Below are 19,192 nucleotides of genomic sequence, written 5' to 3' on the forward strand. Positions count from 1 at the left end.
GGAATATTACATTGTACCATATACGTCACAGGGTGACGAAAATTCCCCAGCTTATTTAATTGTGACTCTTCAATGAATTTGAAAGGGAATGCTTTATTTCCATTTCTTTAATTTATTACTTTTTTAGCTGATGAAGTATTTTATTTTATTAACCCTTGTATCTGAGAGCTGATGCTTAAAAAAAAAAAAAAAGGGGGGGGGGGCCCTTGGGTGTATTGTGAAGGCCTGGAACTGAATAATGCACTTTAATAATGAGGGATAGAGCTATGGCTTTCGCTGATGGCTGTGACCGCCTCTGTGACCTGATTATGTCGTAGAGTGTCAGCAGCTGAGACACTACAAAAGCGAGCGCATCCCATCAAATCTATCTCCATTGTAATCACTCTCACTGCTGAGAGCCTTGTTAGGAGCAGAGAATCCATCAGGCCTCATTAGCACCATTTACTATCAAGAAGCTCAAAGAGCAAATGTGTGCCCTCTCATCAGAATAATGAGAACCAAAGTACATCTATTATCGAATTGGATCAACAATGCCACTCTCTCTGTTTAGTTTTGCAAACTAATTGCAGATTAAAAAGCTGTACAGATAGTTATGTGTGTTAATCTCTGTGGACTGCACCCAAGGTTCTCTATATGTGGAAGGTTTTCATATCCAGGGAGTTAGGCAAATGTTCAAGTAGATTGAGTTCTTTAGATGGTATTCTTAGATGATACTGATATCATTCTTTAAATCCACTGTATAATTAACATGTTCATTATTCATGTATATTAACACTGACATTATTTTCACATTAATGTCAAAAAAGGAAAATCAGGTGGTTTTGTTCTCTCCTCATCACAACACAGTTTTATAAAGTTATTAGATTTCACTTTTTTAACATGCTATGTTCTTCCACTCTCTGGTGTCATTTCTATTTTACAATCCCTCAGGTTGACAAAATTAGTATTTTTCTTCTTAAAAAGCTCTTGCCCTTATTATAAAATGACTGAACTTCCTAAGTTGCATTTCACCCTCACTTCAAACCCATGTAAACCCTGCTGAAGTCAACAGGATTGCATGAGTGTAATTGAGGGTAGAATATGGCTGTATATTTTAGTCAAGTAGAAAACTGGGCTGGGGGTAGCCTTTGTAGTAACCATCACCATAAAGCATGCTTTCGAATCTGTAGTGATTTAAAAACTAGGGATTCAATGGGCATTACCTCCTTCCAAAATATTAATACCAACAGCTAAAACATAAAATGTCTATGCTTTCTTCTACATTCAATAGAGTAATAAAAATATTCTATTTTTCTGCATCTGAAATAATTCCAAGTGCAAAAGTGGTGCCAGAAGCCCAGCGCTGTTGTACAAATGGACTTCTTAACTTTGAAGACAGAGTAACCTAATTTGCCTGTGAATATAGACAATTAACATAGATTTTTCCACTTACACTATAACAAACTAATCAGGTGATGTAAATTTGTTATCCAAATGATAAGATCTCTTCTGATATCTTGGTTGTGAAAAACTCAGGCTTCTCAAATGAGTAGTAGTGACATAAGAAAAGAAATCATACCATCATTTTTAAAGTCCAAAATTAAACCAATACAAATTTGCTACATAACATGTTGTCACACTTGTATAATCTGGACACTCTGAACATAAAAATGGTTGGAGTTGAAGGTCAAGTCATATGTCACCCAAAAGGTAATTTCCCCTAGATTTGCAATAGGATCTCAGATTTGACCTATATTATGTCACTGTGTTACAAGGGATTAAGGATCACCATATATTTAGCCAACAGACAGACAATTATACAAGACCTAAATCTTTAATTAAAAAAAAAAAAAAAAAAAAAAAAAAAAAAAAAGAAGAAGGTGTCTACAATTACTATGTTTGCAAATACAAATGGTAAATCACCTGAGCCTAACTTTCCAGAGATGACTAGTGATTTGTGGTTCCAAACTTGAGATTCTTTGAAGGAGCCTGATTTTCAGAGGGCAAGTGCTCAGGACTTTCTGAAAGTCAGACCCCCTTAAAGGGTCTCAGGTTGAGCACTCAAAAAAGCAGAGGTACCCAAACCCACTACTCACTTATGGATTAAGTTTTAAAAGTCAGACCCACCATTTTTGCTGCTTTGCTAGAATTGTATTAATTGGCAAGGGCAGACTCAACAGGACTCCTCTGTCTAAAATGCGATATGCCTGTTACATGGACGGATAGCTTCAGAAGCATGCTATGAGCCATAGACTATTATAGAGATGGCTGCTATAGAAAACACTTATTATTTTTATTATTATCATGATTATTATTTATTTACATTGTGATAGTGCCTGGGAACCCCAGCCAGGAGCCAAATCCCTATTGTGCTAAGCACTCTACAGACACATAACAAAAAGACAGTCCCTGCCCCCAAAAGCTGAATAGACAGAAATACACTGTACTTTTATTTAACAATAGAGAAAAAGACTCTTTTTCTGAGCCCCCCTCTTTCTCTGAAACCTGTGGAATTATTAGATTTTACTTTACCTGTAGAGTAACTAGCAGTACCCTGGCCCAATTGACTATAGTTTCATTCATTGGTATATTCATTATACTAATTCATTAAGCACCCGACTTACGTATATATTTCACTTACATGTTTTCTGGAGAGAATAAGTAAGAAAAAACTACTGAAAAACTGACATGGATGTATATCTTCAACTCTTACAATTTACATCTTAGGAGCCAAGTGTCTCTTGTGAGAGAAGGATATGCACTATTTCTGGAGCACAGATATAAAGAAGCAGACCTTCTAGATGGAGGTGATCTGACTATGAATTATAGGTATTATAACCAACTTTTCTTCCATACCAATACCCCATGCCTCCAGAAATCTTAATAGGCTTTTGAGAGCCTCCATTTAAAGCTGGCTGCATAAAATGATCCTTTGATGAAAAGGGATTGAAACAAGGGTTAAAGTAGACATTGAAAGGTTATTGTAGAGGGCACATTGTTCATACAATCCTCCTTTAATATGTGTGGTGTGCACCTGCGATAAGATGATTCATTAGATAAGGCCTCACTTTGACAAGCTCCATCGTTCAACCCTCGGGGTAGTGATGGAACAATTCTGCACCCACCCAGTAAATATAACAAGGTCAGCATTTTTTCTGGGACTTAGATGGGGAGACTGAAGCTCAGGATGCATCTTTGTTTATGTTTTATGTAAAAAAAAATCCCTATAAAGTTTGAGGATACCGTTTTTGTTTTGTTTTACTGATCAGAAAAAAATGTAACCTTTGTCTCTAGTAAAAAAACTCAGTGACATAAAATTATGAGGAAGAAAAGAAGAACTTACAATTTGTGCTTTTTTGAATTGTAAGTCAAGAACTGTAGAATGAAACTTTATAATCACTGATATCCAGGGCTGTACCAGTCCATCAAACATCTACTGAAGTGTCTGGAATCAGCTTGAATTTTTCATTGTAGTAGTATCTCTTCTAATAACAGGTTTGTTTTTTGGTATAGAGTACCAAGTTAGCAGTAGTAATCTTAAACTATATTATTACACTTATTATAATGATTCTATTATAATACTATTTGCCGCGAAACAAATAGTCATATTACTTTTGTTACTGACAGATGAGAGGATAAAGCCAGTCAATGATCATGATTCAGGAAGGTACTTAAGAACATGAAGTCAATGAGATCACTCATGTGCTTAAAGTTAGGTGCATACCTTTCTGAACTGGGGCCATATTGCAGGACCAGAATGATATCAGCTTCAGTTAAGACAAATAAGCAACTCTGTAAATAAGCATGATATGATGAAACTTCCCTTTTAGACATCTCAAAAATGTACAAATTATTGTGTTTAAAAGACAGTATTAAAAGGCTTTTAAAAGACAACAGAGCCTCTTGAATTTGCACTAATGACTGGCAGATCCATTATAGGTTGCTAAATTTTGTGCTTTAATAAACAGTGAGCAAATAATCATATTAAATCAAAGATACTGTATTACAAAATATGCTTTGTTAATTTATTTTGACTAATGTGGTATATTTTATGAACACTTTATTGCATACTAATAAATGGTATAGTTTATAAAAATAATGCAGTCTTGGTACTATAAGACTTCAGTGTAGATTTCTGTTATTAAATCTGTGCTTAGAAATGGGGAGTGACTGCTGGTTTTTTGGTGAGAATTATCAGGTTCTTGAATTAGCAAAGTGAGACGCAGCAACAATCTGCACACTTAAAATACCACATTGTTACATTCTTGTAATCTCTTCCCAAGATTGTATTAGAAAAGCAAAAGCGAAACCATTTTCAGTTTAAAAAACAAATTCCCCATTCTAACACCATCCCGCCCCCAGTCCTAAACATTTCTATTTCTTACCTTTCCTGGTAAACATTATTTATTTATCCTCAATATGTGCACTTACAAATTGCTGTCATGCAAAAGAAATTCATTTTTATCCAAAGATCAATCTGCCATAAGAATTCACCGTTTTCTCCATCTTCCACTCACCTGTCCTTGTGCATTAGTGACTAGTTGACCTGTGACCCCTTGAAGACTGGAGAGTGCATTGCCAAAGGCCTGTGAGCTTGCTATTGAGCCCATGGCTGCTGCTGCTGCAGCCGCTGCTGCTTGACTTGCCAGTGGATTATTAACCAGCTGAAAAAAAAAAAAAAAAAAAAAAAAAAAAAGATCACGATAAAACCACTGATGAGCGAGGAAGCACACAAAACACAGCGCTAAATGAATATATAAATGCTACAGTACTAACATAGGGGAATACTCCAGTTTATCCCTAGAGCTTAAGCACTTCTTCAGAGAGGTTTTTATTTCTGATGCACTGGTTCCTTTGACAATGAATGTATCTAAGAATCCCAGAGGAAATTCCATTGTCCTGAAGAACACAATTGTCTTATTGTTCAGAGTTATGCTTGTATTTCCTTCTTAGGTGCATAATCTAGGTACCCGAATCTTGCATCTATGTGAAGTCAATGAAAGTTCAGTCTTTGACTTTAAAGGGAATGGGCTCAGACCTTAAGTTTGGCCATTAAGATTAGAAAGAAATCTTCTTGCTTAATGTTACTTCAGCTCAACTATTGAACCCAAATATGAGAAAAACTCGCTGCTTCTACCGGTTTATACATTCAAGGAATATGTGTCAACACAAACACAAATCACAGTCTGGAACTTGACCCTATGATTAAGTTAAATGGATGTCAACTGAAAATGAATAACCATCTCCACAGCTTTCTATTTGCAAAACCATGGAAAATGTACTGATATAGTTATTTGTTTTTGCCTGTGAATAATTAATTCCAGGGTTCACGTACAATTCTCCAGCTGTCGGCATGTTTCACTTCTTCTGCCATAATGACATGCTCAATATACAACATAGCATGCATAAAACATTTTCACTGATGGACCAATTTTCAAACGGTCATCTCAATAGGATGTCCAAATCCCACATAAGGACACTCTAAGCAACACTTGGGTTTGTAAAAGAACAATTACATGTTTAAATACAGAGGAAAGTGTCTCACTGGGGATTCAGATGTCCTATGGGAGACTGGTACTAGTCGTATAAACCAAGCCACAAGTGCTAGGGAACTTTCTGGCGATGAAGAATTGTTGGAGAAACAGACTGGTACAAGAGATTAGACGGTATCTGTCAGAGACATGCTTTCTGGAATGGAACATCTCTGAACCAGATGAACAGCTGGTTCAGGTGTTAGCCTAGAACTTGGGAGACCCACGTTCAATTTCTTGCTCTGCCACAGCCTCGGGCAAGTCACTCAGCTTCTCAGTTCTTCAATCCCCATCTGGAAAATGGGGACAATAGCACTTCCCTATCTCACAGGGGTATTGTTAAGATAGACATAAAAGAGCGTGGTACACTATGATGATGGGTGATCTACAAGAAGGGAAGGGGGATTCACTCTGCACCAAGAGGGAAGATACCCTGATGGTGTTAAATTCCTTCAGGCATAGGGAAGAAGCATAAGGGATTGGGTAGGCTGTACTGTACTGTGGGAAGGAGGTGAAGAAAATGATCTTGGAAAAGGTGGCAAAAAGAGGTCAGGGCACGGACCCGTAGGTGCTGGAACTAGGGATGCTGGGGGTACAGCAACAGCCCGTGGCTTGATGTGGTTTCCATTATATACAGAGTTTACAGTTTGGTTCAATGGCTTTCAGCATCCCCACTACACACATTGTTCCAGCACCCCTGCATGGACCTGAGCCTTATTTGTTTGTTTAGAGCCCAAGACTGGAATCCCCTTCTCCTCCCCAATTCTGAAGAGACACCCAGTTACACAGCCTCCAAACTGTTCTAGTGGGTTGAACAGAAAATGCCATAGATGAGAAAATGTATGATGATAAATCCTGTTTAGCCTTCATTCTGTTTTTATGTATATTTGAATAAGGTTTATTCAAAACAAAACAAAACAAAAACCCTTTGTAACAACAAGTACACGATCTATTCTGGTCCTAGATATGTGCCCCAAAAATATGTTCAGGAAGTAAAAGGGATATAGAATTGGGTTTTTTACCATCCTACCTGGAGTAAAAAAAAAAAAAATCTCTCAAACAGCTGGAATACCGCTGCTATGAACACTGAGCTAAATTCCGCCGATGTCTCACATGAGGCCTTAATCCATTATGCGGTGGGTTAAAAGTATGTATAATGAAGTTTCTTATCAGCATTGAGGATATATCGTTTCATTTTTTAAAATAATTTCCACAGATGTGGGAGCAGAATATAGACAACTTGCCTACTTTAGTAAATTATATTTATTCACTTTTACATTTTCTCATCCTCATCTGAGAATGCAGAGATAGAAAAGTAGGTTATTTATTATGATTCATATTATCGTAGAGCCTAGGAACCCCAGCCCTGGACAAGGATCCCATTGTACTAGGCACTGTACAAACATAGAAAGAAAAACAATCCCTGCCCCCAAAGAGTTTACAATCTAAGTATAAGACAAAAGACAACACATGGCTACAGACAGCTCGATGGGGGAGTACAAGGCAACAATAAGACAATATTGCTCAGGATGTCAGGCAGTGGTCCTCAGCACACCACAGGAGAGTTTTAAGGAGACATTTGAAGGTGGATAATGAGTTGGTGTTGTGCATGTTTACAGAAGCACATCCCATGTGAGAGGGGTAGCAAAGGAGAAAACACAAAGTTGCTTGTTTGAAAATTTAACAAGTGGGCGATGGGGGCTGGCATCATGGAGCTATTGGACGCAAGAGTCAAACTTCTGATACTGAATGAGAGACAATATGTCAACTCTCGCCTCCAATCAGTCCATGCTGGGACCATGACACCTGTGGCAGAATATAGAAGACTGATACCGTATTTGGAGCAGCTATACTTTGTAATGTTCTGAGACACATAATACAATAGAATAATGTGCCTGTTTCATTTAGCTTTACCCCTAAGGATCAATCCAAATCTTTGTGCCTGCCCTGTAGATAATGGTGTGATAATGGTGGAGAAGTTGGATAAGTAAGTGGGGAGACCATGATAAATGCTGCTTCATCAAAACCAAGTTTTCATGGGAAGGGGAATAGATAAAGGTCTGTTTGTCTTTCCCAAAAGGTTGGCCTACTTGCCTGGGATGTGGGAGGTTCAAGTCCATGCTTCAAATCAGGCAGAGCAGGGATTTGAATTTGGGTCTCCCACATTCTCAAGGGAGTACCCTAATCACCAGGCTATTGGGGGGGGGGGGGGGGGCTCGGTCTTGTTTTTTGTGAAACATTTCAAAAGGTCTCTTGTTTTGTCTTGATGGGAATGGCAACAAATTCCAAAACCTCATTTTGTTTCCACAGGATGGAAAATCTGCTTTCGGACCAGCTTTATAAGGTTCTACCAAATGTGAATAAGAATATCCCAACCTGCCCCTAAATCAGATTTTAAAATAATAGATTTTCTTTTGAATATTTTCAGGAGCTGTTGCAAGCTGTTGATGGGAGATTCAAACTTTCACAAACGGATTCCTTCTAAACTTTGATGCAAATTGGGGATGGAGGACTCAAGTTTATCCTAATTATTTGGACAACAGGATAGCATCTGACATATTATACCTTGCTCTAATTTTAAAATAACACCCATTAGCCTCTTCCAACTCCGGCTTGAGAGATTTCTGCTATTTCTGAATGCAGACGTTAGCACTTGGGAGCACTTATTGATAGAAATATATTATGAAAGATCCCATTAAAGGACTCTTCAGTATTAGTTTCAGTTTTTAAATAGTGTTTTAATTTAGAATGCTGAGGCTCTTCAGAGCTGTCACTTCCAGTGCCTGAGTTTCTGCTTCTACTCAAAGCAGCAGCTGTAGCAGCAGGTCATGGAGAGCTTACTTTAAAATGACAGGCCTAATTTCTCAAGAGTGCCTCAGTGCCTGTTAATGAAATTATCTTGAAGTTCTTATGAGGAGGAGCCCTGTAGTATCTGAGTTGCTTCAATACATTTTCCCAATGTCCCAACCTCTCAGAAAGAAAAGTCTATGGATCTGATTCTGAGCTCTCTTACACTAGGGTAAATCAGGAGTTACTCCACTGAAGTTAATGGAACTACATTATTAAAAGAATGCTGTAAAATTAAGAGAGTAAACTGTAATTTCAAAATCAAAAACTGGTACTCTTCTGCAGTACATTTTGTAGTGTTTGGAAATACTCATTAAAAAGTGCATTTAAAAAAATATGTGCTGGTGTTGTTAGCACCAGCTTCTTACTCAACAGCAACACGTGCCTACTCCTTGTGGTGGCAACATGTGCATATTCCCTGTGATGGAGTATTTTTTCCAGTAATGTGGTGTCTGAATGAATTTATCAAGAAAAACTGAGCAAGTGTTTTTATTTACATTGAGCAAAATATCAGTTGTGATAGCATGTACACTCATTTGACTTTTCTTTTCACTCCAAAGTGTTCATCATAGTGTACGCTCATTCCACTGCACTGGTAAACAAAGGTGAAATTCTACTAAGTAAAGCAATGCCTCTTTAACAAATATTAAGATGAATGCAAATAGTTTGATTAATGAAACGAAAAACCAAGACATTTCAGGACACTGAGGCATAGTATCAAAAACTAGGCCTGTCAACTTTATCGTATGATCACTTTATGTAATATCAATAGATGAGGAGAATAAGGACTTTTGGGTTTTTCAACATATTTGTAGAAAAGGGTGAAGGGTGAGGAGACTTCACCTGAATGCAGCATTGAAGGAGTGGGTACATTATAAAGTAACAGCTTGAATGGTTATGCTACAAAAGCCTGCTTGTTTGCTAGGTGGGCTTTTTAAACGCTCACATTTCTGGTCACTACCTAAAACTGAAATTACCGTAGAAACTTCATAGGCCTGATAGCCAATGATGTAACCTTGATCTGGTACATTCACATGCAATTTTGCCAGTAAAGTGCATCTGGCAATAAAATATCCAACCACTGAAAGGTATTTATTTAAAATAATGAACAATCCTTGCTTTATTAGAGAGATGGTACCCAACCAAATCGTGGATCTGAACATCCCCAGAGCTTGGGATGAGTTCAGAAATGACTCTCAGTAAGAACTTTGTGGCAGACTCCTATCTGTACTGTCAAGAAGTTTGAATGTGGAACTGAAATTTCTGGCTCAAGGCCATCACTAGTTTATTACAATGACGCCTGCTCTTGTAGCACTGCCATAGCTGAAGGCCATTTGCATTTTATGCCAGGGCTCAGAAATTTTTTGTGACCTTGAGAACACACTGAAAGACTCACCTATTTTCCCATGTTTTTTTTTTTTTCTAGGGGAAGGATGTAAGAAAGGGTTTGATTAGGGTTGACTGGGTTATGGAACAGATGAATGGGAAGAGTTTGTTTTAGGGTTGGCATGGCCTTTTTATGGAAGTTCTGCTGCTGTCTTCATTATTGTTATTACCCACATCATCATTGCTTTACTAATCAGTATATCTTTAATAATAACTCACACATTTATAGTAACGATATCATTATTCATATATCCTCAAATACCTTAAACAGGTAGGACAAGATTTTTCAAACCTCTGAAGCCTAGGTAGAGGGGTGGCTTCAGAGCCTGAGCTCCAGTCCAATCCACAACTTCAAAGCACTGTCTAGTCCGCTATTTTTAGAGCACTAGCGTGAGCCTTGCTAGCCCGGGTGTGTCAACCCAGGCTGGGAGGCTTGCTCATGCTTGCTCCAAAATGCTGTGTAGACATACCTTTGATGTTAGGCTCCTAAATAAAAGTAACCTGATTCGCAGAGGTACTGAGCAGCTGCCACTTCCTTTGAAGTTGTGTGACTTCCATTGACTCTGCTCCCAAATATCTGACTAGAGCATAGATTTATATTTTTAAATTTTTTTTAATATACGTGGCACTAATACTTTGCAACCTGGCTCCCTGTAAAATCTAAAAATCTCTGATAGAATCTCAGAAAGACACTATAGGTTGTCTCAGCTTAGTCCTTGTGAGGCACCTCAGTGTCACAGGGATGAGCTCCAGATAAATTTTTGTAGAAATAATAATAATTAATAATTAATAATAGCAACACTCAGCATTTGTAGAGTTTTACAATCATACATTTCAAACCTGGGTGCCAAAGCTTACTTCACCTTTTGGCTCCTAAACAAAAGTAGCCTCATTTTCAGAGGTGTTGTGTGTATATAGATACACTGACCTCAAGAGAAAATTATTGATCAGCACAATATGTAAATCTAATTAATTAAATAAAATAAATTAAATGTACAAAAAGATACTCTAGTCTGACATTTGGGACCCCTGTACATTTTAAATCCTAGCAAAGTCAGTGGAAGCTATTTTTGTTCTTTTTAAAAAATCCTTTCTTGGATTTTGTATAATGGGATAATTACAACATTTTATGTTTCTAAATGAACAATGGTGTAGACTGTCTAATAAAAAGGTTGTCATACAATTTAAATTTGCACTACTCTTTGAAGATAAACTCTTGCTAGGTAAATGTTGGAAGCAAACCTTTTTCCCACCCAAATCTGAAAACAATCTGTCAACACTTGTTATTTTTAAAAATGTCTGAATAAAGATTTACATGATAGGCCTATAACTATACTATATATTTATATAAAGTCCATCAAGGGAAACATATACATTTTAAAATTGTTTGAATTTGTATTTTCAAGTTACTGTAGACAGCAACAATTCTGTACAGGCAAAACAGACATTTAAACATATGCACATATCTATAAAATATGTATATGTAAATACACATTCAGATATATGCAATAGCATAAATGGTAGAGATTGGGTATTGAAATATCTGAAGGCACAGACTTGCTAGGGACCTTTAAAATATCTGGTTTTCACAGATACTTAATCTGCTCATTATATACAATTATTGTGGCTGGGATATTTGCTGTCCAAATCTACGCTGAATTGCCTATCAGGAATAAGTACTGATAGTGGTATTGCTGATGTGACATGACTTGATTCAATGCAAAGCGACACGACCTGAGGTGCTGGAGAGAACACAGCTCTCATGTGCATCCTGGTATCACTTATGCAGCATGGACATTGGAGTATGCCTCAAAAATGACCAAACTATCTTTATAAACAAGGTGTAGAATGTCTAATGTGGTCAAATTGGAACCATAACCCCAAATCCACCACCTGAGTTTATGCTATCAAAAAAGCTGTGTATGTGATATCAACAGCAAAGCAGTTAAACAACAGGCACCATTCCCACAGCTCTTCACCCTATTATAGATATGAATGATGAAGATGTGCATGAACAGGGAAGTGAATGGACGCCATTCCAGCCACGTTGATCTCTGCTTCTTTAACATAGAAGAGAAAAGAGGAGAAGGGGGATTGGAAAGAGGAATACTATTTGAATCCAGTCCTGCAAGGCGAGCTGAGGGTCCTCGGCCCCTCTCAGGACTGACTACGCCTTATGTTTGACAAATAGAAAAGAATGAAACTAGAAAAGAAAGTAAATATATATCTTCAGGCAGCTACATGGATACTGAAAGAGTAAGAAAGCAGTTAGGAATAGTAGCTGACAGAATGCCTTAAAATGACAACATTGGGCACCTACCTCCAATAATGTAAGTTCCTGGATGTCTAAATTTACTTATTTGTTACAGGCCAAACCTTCATCGGGGTAAACTGGTGTGGTTCCATTTATGTTACTAGAGCTGCATTCTTTACCCCAGTTAAGGATCTGGCCCTTTAAGGTTAACCACTCTCTTCAAAACCAAATTTCATCCTTACATGTGGCATAAACTTACTGTAAACATAAGAAGTCTGACTCTCCCTTGACTTACAGGGGTTTTTACACCAGTGTAATTCCACTGACTACAACGGAATGACTGCTTATTTACACCAGTATTAGTGAGAGCATTAGGACCAAGATACGTACCACAATTCTATACTTTTCTGAAGTAGTTGACATACATAGTAGGAATATATGCTAAGGGAATCTCCTAAACTTTCTGAAGAGGGTAGAATCACTTGAATTCAACTTACTGCAGTTCCTTGATTCCTAAGCTGGTCTATTTTAGAATGATTTATCAAGCTTCTGAAAGATTCTTTCTACTCAAGAAAAATGGTTACCATAGGGCTCCCTTGTTACCAAAAAATGAATCCTCATCAAAAGGAAATTGCCATCTGTCCTCCTGGATAAGAGGCTGGCACTCGAGTCTCAGCAATCTGGCTGTAGCAAGGTGTCACACAAGAGACACAACAAATTAATCCTTTTAATCTAAATCATTTATTTGCCTTTAATTTAAATGTACAAATGGGATGTCTACATGTAAATTTGATCATTTGCAGGCACAAGTGATAATGTGCCAAAAACGATGTGGATGCAAATAGAGGCCACACTGAGAAAATGTCATCCTTTATGTCTAGATATCTGAGTAAATCTTTCTGAAATGTTTTGCCTTGTAATACAACTCATTATTTAAATACACACACACTCTGCACTATTTCACTGAAGACTGGTTCACAAAGCAGAATATTATGGAGAATCCAGGATTCTTCTCTCCTTTGCGTGTGTGTGTGTGTGTGTGTGTGTGTGTGTGTGTGTGTGTGTGTGAGTGAGAGACAGAACTTCCATTTAATTTATATGGACATACCTGTATAAATGAAATCTACAAGAAAGTCAGACAATGCCCTGGTTTAAGATTATAAACTGGATGATGTGATGAGATCTTTGCTACTTTTTCCACTCTTGGAATATAACTTTTATAATGTAATAATCTCACATAATGGACCTGCTACCATATAAGCCAATGGGAAAACTTCTGTTGACTTCAACAGGAGCAAGATCACACTCTAACACTAGAGCTGTGGGGAATCTGTCCCTTTTATCTGGCTTCAGCTCCAAATTCAGGTTCACCAAAATTCACATACTTATTTTTGCCAAACCTGGGACAAGATTCAAGCACACTAGGGATACGTTTTGAGTGCCCCGTAGGCCAATTACTGGTAAAGATAGGGGCCAACCAAAAAGTTCTCATCTGATTCGAGATCCTTACTCCCTCAAAGCTGGAGTGTATTTTGGATTTGACGCAGTTCCTTGTGGAATCTGCAACTCAGTCTCTCTAATTGAATAATTTCTCAGGTTACTCCTGGGGACATTCTGCACCCCCCCAACCCCTCCAAAAAAGAAAAAAAAATTCTGCACACAATATTTTAAAATTCTGCAAAATTCTGAAAATTTTATTTGTCAAAATAACACTACATAATCATGCCAGTTTCAATTATTTTGGTAATTTATTTCAAAATACCTGTCAGCAAGTATGTCTGTAACAATACAGATACATAAAAATTCCCCCAGGAGTAGAGAGTTAACGAAACCCCTATGACAACCTAGTTCCTGTTTCTCTGTCCCCTTCCCCCATGCACTGTGCCAAGCCGGGGGGACGGACACCCACAACCCCTGCCCCCTAGAGCCCAGCCACAGTGCCCCCCCAGCCAATACACCCAAAACCCCTCCCCCCCAGAACCCAGTCAAGGGGCCCCCGACCCAGATACCCGCACCCCCTTCCCCCCCCCACGAGCCCAGCCACGGGGTCCCCCAGCCAATACACCCAAAACCCCTCCCCCCCAGAACCCAGTCATGGGGCCCCAACCCAGATACTGACACCCCCCCCCAGAACACAGCCGTGGGGTCCCCCGGCCCAGATACCCATACCCTCTCCCCCCGATCCCAACTGTGGGGCCCCCCCTTACCCAGACACCTGCCCCCTGTCCCCCCAGAGCACAGCTGTGCCCAGACACCCACCCTCTTCCACCCCAGACCCCCAGGATCCAGAGGGAGAAACAGCGTGATGCTCAGTCCCAGGCTTGCACGGAGTTCCCTGCGCATCACCCGCTCCTTCCCTCAGGATATGCGGGGAACTGCAGCTGCCAGGAACCCTCTAGCTCCCTTCCTCTCCCCACAGTAGTGTCTTCTATGTGCGAGCTGGGCTCTGCCGGGTCCAGCAGTCCCTAATGGTGGCCAGCAGCACTGCAGCCCATTTCTGTGGGGGGAAAGGAAATTCTGCATGCACAATGCTAATTTCTGCAAAATTCTGCATTGCGCAGTGGCGCAGAATTCCCCCAGGAGTATCAGGTGCTGAGCTGCTGCCCACAAGACATACCCACAGGAGCAAAATTAAACAAAAACTTTACCTGGTGTCAAAGACATTAAAAGGCCTATCTCCAAATTCTGGTTTTGGGTGGAAAATGTGCAGTTTGGTGGGAAACCAGTTGAAACTCAATTTCTGCTGAATTTTGCTTTGAATTTTTGGGTTCATTCAAATCTCAAAATTCAGAACAAAACTTGAGAGGCATGAACCCACACAAAACAAAACTGACAAAAGGGTTTGCCCGAAGCCCTGTGAATGAAAATCACAGTCTGATTAAACACATATAAGAGCCAAGCTGTGGCTACCACAGAACATGTGACCTGAGTGAAGGCAGGGAGAAAGGCGAGGATGCTGGGAATTCCTTCCCTGAGTAATATTCTGAGGCAGGATGCAGCCATTGTTTAGTTCAGCCAAGGTTGTATAGAGAGGGGTGGGTAGATGACCTTTCTCTGCCTCCTATACACTGGATAATGCCTGGGGAACATCTGCTCCTCGTTTTCCAAAGATGGAGCAATGAAGGCCTATAAGCATGTTCTCCCCCAATATCAACAAAGGCATTACATGATTGCCTCTGCCGTACACAGGTATAATGCCTCCAGCCACTGCCTCTCAGATTCAGCAACATCCTGTTGCCTCCACCTCTTGAAGCTTTAGTTTGGCTCTAACTATAATACAGGGTGTTCACATATTGGAGAGTATATTAAGATGCCCTGAACAGAGACAGGATTAATTATAACACAGAAAATCCACAGCTTCTGCACACATACATGGATGGATATGTGATCCTCATCAACAGCAATCTCAGTACATAAAGGTACATGTAAAAGGATACTGAGTGTAAATCTATCATGACAATGACCTTCCCCACCACAATTTTCTACAGAAGAAATGCCGAAGGGTTAATGCTGTAATGGAGCCATGTACAAAATGTTTCTGCAGAGAACCCTCCTTCTCAGTCACTTCCATCTGATCTGGTGTCAGCAAGCAACCTGCTACCAAAATGAGCTGTAAGTCCTGACACAGATGCAGCACAGTCAGAGCTCTATTAGGCATGCTGGACGGGGCTGTGGCTGGCTCAGTTTCATCCCTTAATAGTAAGGTAATTCCAGGTGGAGTTTTGTTAATGTTCTTTTGAGAGGTACACAGAACACAGTTTACCAGCTATTCTAATTCTATCAGTGTTCCTAGAAGCTTAATATTTTTTGCACAACCGTATCTATACCCCATATCTCCCCTAAGAGCTGCATTCTTTTTTTCATTCACTGTTTTATCCTTGGGCTTTTTCTCCATTTTATTCCTTTACTCTGATCTCCTTTCTCTCATCTACTTTCCTGCAGTCTTGGACCTGATGACAAATTAAGTTTGCCATCTAGGTGTTCAGTAAAGACAGCATTAAATCTGTGTTCATAAGGATGTGGTGTTGCCATATTAATTCCTAATTAATTTAAAAGCTGTATATGTATACATTTTACATTTGCAAAATTAAAATGCCATCTAATGATTTGGTCACACGTACAGCATGAAATTTGACAATAGCAAATGGAAATACTGTTCAAGGTACATAGAGCAACCGTTTGTTGCAATCTAGGACTTTGCTACAGTATTAACACTGTGCTACATGCACAACTTCACGGCAACAAAGCAGATAAAACTGAGATCCACTCACTCCAAAAGCACAGTCCCCTACCATTTGAGGTAAAGAACAACTGCTATTAGCAGTACAAAAATATGACATACAAGGATGAGTTGTAGAAAATTTGCCATAAAATCCCTACTCCAAGGATCTTACAATCTAAGGCCACTATCCTGCAAAGACTCTTAAAGTTAATCATGTGCATAAGTCTTTGCAGGATCGTATCCTAAATATGAGGCTTGTTCTAGCATTATTTTCTGATTGTGTTTAGCTGACAGTCAAACAGACTGGATACATTTAAAATCTAATGATTTCATGCCAGAAGTAAATTATTTTTTGTGATCTTAAGGCAGTCACATGGGGTATAAGTCATGGCAAATTATGGGCCCTTGTCTCTCTCTGTCTTGTACGATGTCGAACACAATGTCTGCACTTCAGAAATAATACGTAAGTTATTCTGTATTTGTTAATGGCTGACAGCACAGATGGATGAAATTATAATGATCATTTATAATAATTTCAGCTGTGTGCACTACCAGAGAAGATCTACTCACAGACATTCACGCAACAAATTCTGCTACATGTGCAAAACTACCTACCATCTTTTTCTGCAGCAGCTCAGCTAACAACCTGAAAAGCTGTAACTTTTTCATTAAATCCCACATTATTGCCTTATTGTATATAGACTCTTGTTCTTCCATAAGGCACTGTCAGTAGATAGATAGATGAATTTCTTCATGTTCTAAGTATTTTCTACTTTTATCTATTGACCAGATTCACAAAATATTTATGGTCCCTTCAGGCACTTTTTGTGCGTTACAAAACAAAGGATTTTTGTGCTAAAAATAATATAAGTTCCAAGCTTCTGAGGCCTGATTCTGATTTCCCTCACACTGGAGTAAATCTGGAGTAATTCCAATGAAGTCAGCAGAGTTACTCTAGCTTTAAACAGGTATAAATGGGATCAGAATCAGGCCCCTTGACTTCCTATACATACTACAGATTTTATATAATAGGATGGCATTTTCATTTAAAATTCTGGAATCAGCTGATTACACTGATGTTTTACTTGAATCAAGTTTTCCCAATGTAAAACCAGCCTCTTTTCACACTTATGTCAGTGTAAATTAGAAATAATTCCAATGAAGTCAAAAAAGATATGCCATTATATAACCAGTGAGAGACGTGAGTCAGGCCCATTGGGTGAGATACTCCTCCTTGTTCTAGTGCCTTTTATGCTGGGTAAAAGAGATGGAGCAGCATAAAGGGGTTCTAAAAGCCCCATTTCCAGTTGGGGAATGATTCCCTTTGGGCAGGCACTGCAGAAGAGGGCCAAAAGGCTGTCCACTGTGGACCCCTTTGCAAGCACTGGTGTGAGGGGAATGCCAGAGGTGGGGCTGGGGCAGGAGGGCCATGAATCATAGAATATCAGGGCTGGAAGGGACCTCAGGAGGTCATCTAGTCTAACCTGCTACTCAAAGCAGGACCAATCCCCAGACAGATTTTTGCCCCAGATCCCTAAATGGCCCTCTCAAGGATTAAACTCACAACCCTGGGTTTAGCAGGCCAATGTGCAAACCACTGAGCTATCCTTCCCCCCTGGCTAGACATTCCAGGTAGCCTGGGGAAGCTGCTATAACTTACAAGTTGGATAGGAGGGTAAGTCAGTGGGGAATCTCACTACATGTATCAGCAGGGGGTCACTGTCACATGGACCACAAAAATACTTCTCCCTAATTTACAGTCCATGTGTACTTCTGCATATTTCTGCATCCTTGTGGATGTTTTTTGGCTTGATTCGAATAGTATCCTACAGACTAGTCCTTAAAAAGAATCATGCACAAGCAGATTCTAGTCCTTTAAGAAAGAAAATATTTGAGAGGCATTATACCTATAAATATCACAAATAGTTATTATCTCCCTATGGATTTCACTCTTAGAAACCTGGACATAGAAGAACTCGGGCCACTGCAATTATGCTTGCAAGAGCTAAATAAAGGCAGGCTTTGGCAGAAAAAGACATTACTTATATATACACAACAGTAAAAATGCTTCCCTTAGAATATAGTACATGCACCCATTTCCACTCTCCAAACTGAGAGCAGAACACGGTCCTGGAAAAACCTCAAGGTAACGTTTTGAAAATAAGGCAAATGACTCCTATTGTGAGCATATAATGCCCTTTCCAAATCCCATTGGCCATGATTTTATCTCAAACTATTTCAGTGCTTAACTCTAGTTTTCTGCAGAAGGGAAGGGGCCAAATTCAGATGTAGTGTTAACAAACACAAAACTCAGTTGACTTCAAAGGAGCTGTACCCATTTTTACCAGGTTCAAACTTCAGCCAATAACTGCAGGGAAGATCCCTGGAATTGGGCTAAACAATCACTTATTGGATGGGTTTGGCACTGCAAGACTGTGGTAGTATTAGCTATATTTTGATTGAACGGAAAATGCAGGTACAGTCTTTTCCCATTTAATTACCTTCCCTTCCCCAACACTGATTAGCAAAGTCTACTATCTTCCTGATTAATATGTAGATGCAGTTTATATGCTGTTCAAAGAACAGAAACCGAGGCCACAAATAAAGAAGAGGCAGGTGACATACACAACCCCACTAACTTTACATTCTCAACCACATGAGGCCACATTGCCCATCAGCCAACCCATAACAAGATGCTTGAGGACCCAAGTTCTAGAACTGGCAGATCTATATACATGGTGTATTACTGGGAAACCAATGATTTAATGTTTTCTTATATAGCATCCATCTTTAGAAAAGTAAAAGTTACATTATAAGCTAATACAAAAGTTGTTTCTCTTGCATGACTCTAAGAGCCATGTTTTCTGCTGAGCCCACCTTGCACTGGCATAGCAGAGAGAGGTGATTGCCAGTTATGACTCCCTTATTCTCTCTCTGGCCTCTCGGGACCATATGCCAGTTGAAGATTACAGG

General features: G+C 39.2%; 1 protein-coding gene across 2 annotated transcripts in view; it reads right to left on the bottom strand.

Moving 5' to 3' along the window:
- POU6F2 (POU class 6 homeobox 2) overlaps positions 1-19,192 on the bottom strand; it is a 394,378-nt gene that overhangs the window by 63,722 nt on the left and 311,464 nt on the right. For both annotated transcript variants that reach the window (XM_065399712.1, XM_065399713.1), the window contains one exon: positions 4,497-4,643. In XM_065399712.1, coding sequence (XP_065255784.1) covers positions 4,497-4,643 — 147 coding nt within the window. The remainder of the gene's footprint in view (positions 1-4,496; positions 4,644-19,192) is intronic.

Source organism: Emys orbicularis, chromosome 2 (genome assembly GCF_028017835.1).
Source record: "Emys orbicularis isolate rEmyOrb1 chromosome 2, rEmyOrb1.hap1, whole genome shotgun sequence".
NCBI classification, from domain to species: domain Eukaryota; kingdom Metazoa; phylum Chordata; order Testudines; family Emydidae; genus Emys; species Emys orbicularis.